Source organism: Antrostomus carolinensis, unplaced genomic scaffold (assembly GCF_000700745.2).
Source record: "Antrostomus carolinensis isolate BGI_N321 unplaced genomic scaffold, ASM70074v2 scaffold24492, whole genome shotgun sequence".
Classification (NCBI taxonomy): Eukaryota; Metazoa; Chordata; class Aves; order Caprimulgiformes; family Caprimulgidae; genus Antrostomus; species Antrostomus carolinensis.
In genome coordinates, this window is record NW_010299301.1 from 31,941 (window position 1) to 37,778 (window position 5,838).

Here is a 5,838-nt window from a genome sequence, read left to right on the forward strand (position 1 = left end):
TGTCGTTGGTCACAGTCTGAAGAAGAGGTCTCAGTGCTTAAACCCCAAAACTGCAAGAGAAGGGTACAGTATTAACTACATGTTGAAAGGAACTCCCTTTATCAACCTACACCAGCATTTTTCAGCCAATACGAGCTATCAGCTAGTTCAACTTCTGGCCAAAACAAACAAGAAGGGGAGAAAGCATATGAAAACCAAAAATTAACTCATACTAGTTTGTTATTTTTCTGTCATAGTATTTAGCAACACTTTGGTTTTAATTATTTTGGCTTACACAATCAACAAACGTTACTTACAGTAATTTAGATAACTTTGTACTTCAAGTACCTCAGGATAATGCTACCAGCAACCCTGAAGATAATCCTACCTGCCCAAGGTTCCTCCAGCCTGGGTGTAGTATTTGTTATAATCCAAGCGTAGCAGCAGTTGAGCTAAGTCAGAGTTTATCTGATGGTTGCGAACACTAGAGAGAATCTTGAAGAGAAGTGATGACTGACGACTGAATCCCTACAAATTAGAAGAAGTCAGTTCTGGGCCTTCTAAAGAGACAAAGAAAGCAAGCAAGCCTTTCATCTCTGTTCCTGCCTAAACAATCCTTTAGCAGCCTGAAGAAAAGAATCACTGCAAGAGAAGTGATGTTGTGGTCCAGTATAAGGTAAGCTGTCAGCCACAAGAATTACTAGGTGTTAGGTATCTGAAAGGACGGGTTAGAGGCACAGGCTGATATCCACCTCCTTTCTGTTCCAATAGGGTAATTTCTGCATATCTGCCCACGTTCCTCCTCTCTCTGCACACAGAAATTTTGACTCAGAACAGTTTATTATTTAAAATCATTGCAAGAACTCATACAGAACGTGTCAGCTTAGACTCACTCCTGTTCTACAGCTGTTAAAGCCAAGATGACTGCTTAGGCAAATGTTTGCATGGGAGAAGAACAGATCCATATAGATATAGATTCACCTTCACCAAAATACTGAGTTGTGCAGCTCCCCGTTCATCTAAAGGGCCCAGATTCTGACTGACCAGAGAACAAAAACTGTGGCAAAGATCCAGAATTTCATTTAAGCAGTGGAAAACCTGCATAGGATAGAAAGTACAAGACAGTAAACAGAGTTCAAACCCAGAGAAAGCTGTTCTTAGTACCTGAAAAGTTGCAACATTCATAATCAAGATGTAGCTGATACCATGTTTTTCAATCAGTAAGGAAGCTGTTAAAGCACCTGTAGCATTTTTGTAAGGTTTTCTACAGGAAAAAGGACTTAAATGTTATGATGCATCTTCCCTCCCCACCCCCAACCTTTTACAGATATTATTGGGGAAACAGCCATTGGCACAAGCCATCCACATAGACACAGAAGTTGAACATCAGCATCCTTATCCAACCAGCAGGACATCATTGCAGCTTCAGGATCGAGAAGCAAGAATAACAAACAGTTTCTCTGTTCACAAAACTTGGAATTTCTTTTGTATCAGCTGGTCAAGGTAACTTGCATTCAAGAGTATTAAGAAAGCCCACCTGCCTCATAGACCTAACTACTCGAACATTTAAAAGTGCCAGGCTGGGTAATTAACATTGTCACCTTTATGCTACAGCCTCATAAGACTGAGCAAGATAATGAAGCAGACAAGATCTGCAGTATGACTGTGTTTCACTGATACCAACCTTCTCTGGGAATGTTTTTCTGAGGGTACACGTTTAATGAAAACACCAGCAACAATGTAACATGTTTTTGACTAAAACAACAATTAAAAACACCCTTGAAGTCCACTCAGGAACATCTCAACTATTTTCATCATCTAAAGTATAAGTAAGAAAGGGAATTTTTCCCTAATCTAATGCATTTCAGAATGAGTCCCTCAGGGGACTCATTGCCTGTGAGGAAAAATATAGCAACAAAAATTAAGTTAATAAGGTTAACTGAACACTGGAATAATCTTGGTTTAAAATTGCCAGGAATGCAACATCCACACTCGCCAACTCTGAATTAAGTGATTTTAATTTAATTAAATGATCTGTTCTAATTTATAGCTCCTTTATTCCTAGAATTGTAGCCTGTGCTCTGCAGATTATCATTGATCTGTTTTAAAAGAGCTGGTTTGTCATATCTGTTCAAAAAGGTATGTTTCTTAGGGCAGTTAAGAATTTGTAGAAAAAGGTGAAAACAAGACCTACTTACAGGTTTTAGGAGGATGAAAGACTGAGCCAACAGATTACTTAAGAAATGATCATGAGCCAATCGTATACTCTCAAAATCTCGCGTGGCATTTATCTGCTGCAAAAGCTGTGAGAACTGAGATTCCAGTACATCCACCTGATGGATATGGGAAGAAATCTCATTAGTATCTTGAGGAATGGGAGTACTTCAGACTAGCCAGAAGTTTTGTTTAAGATACTTACTTTCCTTATTACTAGTCTTACTTTAAAAGCTGAGAATCACCTTCTCTCTGCCTCCAAAATGAGGAATTACATACAACAGCAGTACATAACGGGGAGGTGGGGGGACACACACGACACCTACCACACAATTTTTGATGCCCAAGTATTAACTAAGTAGAAAGGGAAATGGTCACTTTCTTTAAGATTAACTACTGAAAAAAGTATAGAGCTAGTATTTAAACAAAGGTATTTGATTGTAGTAATCTCTGAATTTTACACTGGGAGATACTATCTGGAATCTCAGGGCAAAGGCTGCTGTGCAAAAGCTCAACCAGATTACTCTGGAGAATCTAGAAAGCCAGGCCTCCTCAATTCAGTTGTTATGGTTAATAACAAAATAGTACGCAAGTCTCACAAAATCAAGCTACTAGTAACTGGTGTTTACATTTGAAAAGTCTCTTTTTCACATCAAATGTCTTCTTTCAATTCTTAAAAAAAACCCCACAACACAAAATCCCCAAACAAGCAAAAAAACCCCCCAAAAAACCAACCAACCAAACCCCAAAGCAACAACTTGTCACTTAAAACGAAACTGGAGTTCACTTAAAAGGGCAAGGGAAGAAGCCAGGATGGTATCTTAATGATGCTACTTCAGAGATGACTGTGGCTTCTCAAAAATGCTTAGTACCAGTAGAGGGCCAAATGCCTGCATTTCCAGTAACACTCTCTGATTCACAAGTCCAAAATCTTTCTAATTGTAGCACTAAGTGTGGGAACTCAAGAGAGAGTTCTGAGCTTGTTCCAAAGGAAATCCTGATTTTCCTAAGGTACAAATAATCTAAACCCTGAAAGACAGGGCTTCAGTGCTCCCTCCATGAATTTCTGACGGTTCCTCACTGATAACAGTTTACCTTTCTCTATAATCCTGACCTGCAGATAATACTGAAGATTGTCCACAAGGAAAGCCATGTGATCCCTCAGGCGCCACTTGATGGCATCAGTTCTGTTAGATTTCAGGTGTTTGCGTTGCATCTGGAGAGCCCAGCAGTGCTGTAGCTCAGCCTGAACTCGTCGCACACTCAGCAAGTATTTGAACACAACATTGTACCTACAGTCAAAAAAATACAAAATTGATTAAGATGAAAATTTTCCTTGGGTGCAGGTACTGGAGAACATAACAATGCAAGGCAGGAAAAAGAAACAGGAGGTGGCTGCCTGCTAACAGACAACGTAGGTCAGGTGATAGCCCATGTTGCAATAATAGGTTTCTGCTTACTTGTTTTGGTTGCTAACCTAAAAAAATACAAAGTTAATTTCACTGTAAGGAGGGAAGAGTTGACAGTGTTTTGTCAGAGTAGCACTGTTTGCAAAATAGTGCAGATCTATCAGTATCTTGCAGGTCTTGCTGTCATTACAAGTACCCTCAATATGAAAAAGTGGAGACAGTTATTTTAAGGTTCAAGGAACAAGCTGAAGTATTATAGCTCTACTTAGAGAGGAAAAAACCCAACACATTACTGACTGCCTGAGATGAGGGAACCTATAAATAAATATACAAAGACTAGAGCTAGTACTTACTTCTCCAGAACAGCAGGAGTAAAGAGAATATGCAGTGGCCACTGAACTTTGTAAGAAAGGCCCAGAGCTGCCCATCCAGATGCAGGGGCTTCACGAGGAGATAACTCCCGAGAAGGCCCTTCACGAGTCTGAGAAGTATCTGAAAACAAATGAGGTGCTGAATTAAGTAGTCTTCTCAATCAAGACAACCATGGCAAGAAAAGAGGAAAGAGAACAAGAAGAGCCAAAGCAGGCTAGGCCATCATATAAGGCTGCAAAAGTGAGCAAAGTTAATATTTCTTTAACTTCAGAGAAGGGTAAGTAATAGGACTTGAAAACAAGGTCTAAAAATACAAGTAGATACCTTTATGTTCCTTTCCATGATACTCAATCGTTAAGTGAAGCAGAGGAAGAAGGTTGTCATCATCTAACAGTACCTTATGAGCAGATTGTTGAAATGCAACGTTGACATCTGACAACGAGAGAACACAAGATATCAACACAAGATGATGCAGCTAGTGCAAATTTTGCACCCATTAATTCTTTATGCTTGGCCATGAAAGACAACACTGACACACTATTTCACAGAATCACAGAATGGTGGGGTTGGAAGGGACCTCTGGAGATCATCTAGTCCAACCCCCTGCCAAAGCAGGTACATCTAGACATTTCCACTATTTTCATTTAATTCCAGTTTCAAATATGGAGAGAAACCTGCCTTCTGAGATGGTATTTTCACCCACCCTGTGAAGCATTCTAATTCACAAATGTGTTCTTTCAAAACTGCTGACAACATCCAGAGGATAAGACAGAGCTCTTCTGTACTGGATGTGGCTAACCATTTTCCTGCTATACGACAGCGAGGTCAGTTTGGTAAGTGAATAAGCAATACTCGCCATGTTCAGTTACAGCCGTAGGTGGTGTTTTTAACATGTGCTGTGCAGTGTCAATGAAGGCCTGAAACAGCTCACCTCTTCCCAAAAGGTAAAAGTCTTTTATAATCTGTGGAGATAATTTTTTTTTTTTATATAGCATATCAAAAACTAAACAGAAATTTTAAGCATCCTAGCTGACAGCATCCATTTTTATTATTGCTTGAACAACTTCCACCATTTCAAAACACAGCTGGAAAGCTATGAAGTTCATCCAGTGCCCAAAAAGTCTATGCTGCATTTGCTTCAAGATGCAAACCACAAAACCACATACACATACCCCTCTAACTCTGTGTATGACCCAGTTCTATCATTTTCTGCTCATTGTTGAGACCTGGAAAATGAAAAGAGCTTTACCTCTAAGAAGAAAGCAAAATCTAAGACAGTAAAGTATTTAATGGGAAAGAGCCATTATAAAAGGAAGAAAAAAAATGTTAAGCTGCTTTAGCAAAAACAAGCTAGCAGTTACATTACCTTCAGTTGTCCTAGTAAATCTGATTCCTCCACCATCAGCTTCCAGAGATGCTAGTGAGGAAACAAAACAAAACTCCCCTCAGATGTATCTAAACCCATTTGGTGAGAACAGCAGCTGTCTTAAAATCCTTACGATGCATACTAAAAAGCACCTATAAAAAAATGCTATATAAAGCAGAAGAGAACACATGAAGAACCCTGTGTGTAAGCAGCCCATGCTACTAGTTAGAACACTCTTGACGTATACCAGCAAGAAAGTCTGCCCAAGAAACAAGACCCATGACAAAAAATAAGCAAATTCTCATTAAATCAGTTCCACACTAGCTTTGTTACTCACTTGTCTAACCTCCCCATCTTCTCAGGTTTCCCCCCCAGCCACACCAAATTAAAAAAAATTAAAAATTGCCAAAGCAAAGAATTTGTGCAGTGAGATGCCATCTATTATGCTGAAAGCATGATGAAAAGTTCTGAAGTTGTTGCAAGTAAAATTAAAAAAAA

The 5,838-nt window shown here is 39.3% G+C and overlaps 1 protein-coding gene across 1 annotated transcript; it reads right to left on the bottom strand.

The window, feature by feature from the left end:
- Nucleotides 1-14: 14 nt before the first annotated feature.
- On the bottom strand, nucleotides 15-5,391 carry TUBGCP4 (tubulin gamma complex component 4; the record flags this gene model as incomplete). The annotated part of the gene is made up of 9 exons (XM_010162754.2): nucleotides 15-50; nucleotides 368-507; nucleotides 961-1,077; nucleotides 2,178-2,312; nucleotides 3,308-3,485; nucleotides 3,956-4,094; nucleotides 4,299-4,406; nucleotides 4,831-4,936; nucleotides 5,341-5,391. Coding segments are annotated over 9 exons (987 nt in total), but the record flags the coding sequence as incomplete, so codon positions are not given.
- Nucleotides 5,392-5,838: the final 447 nt, after the last annotated feature.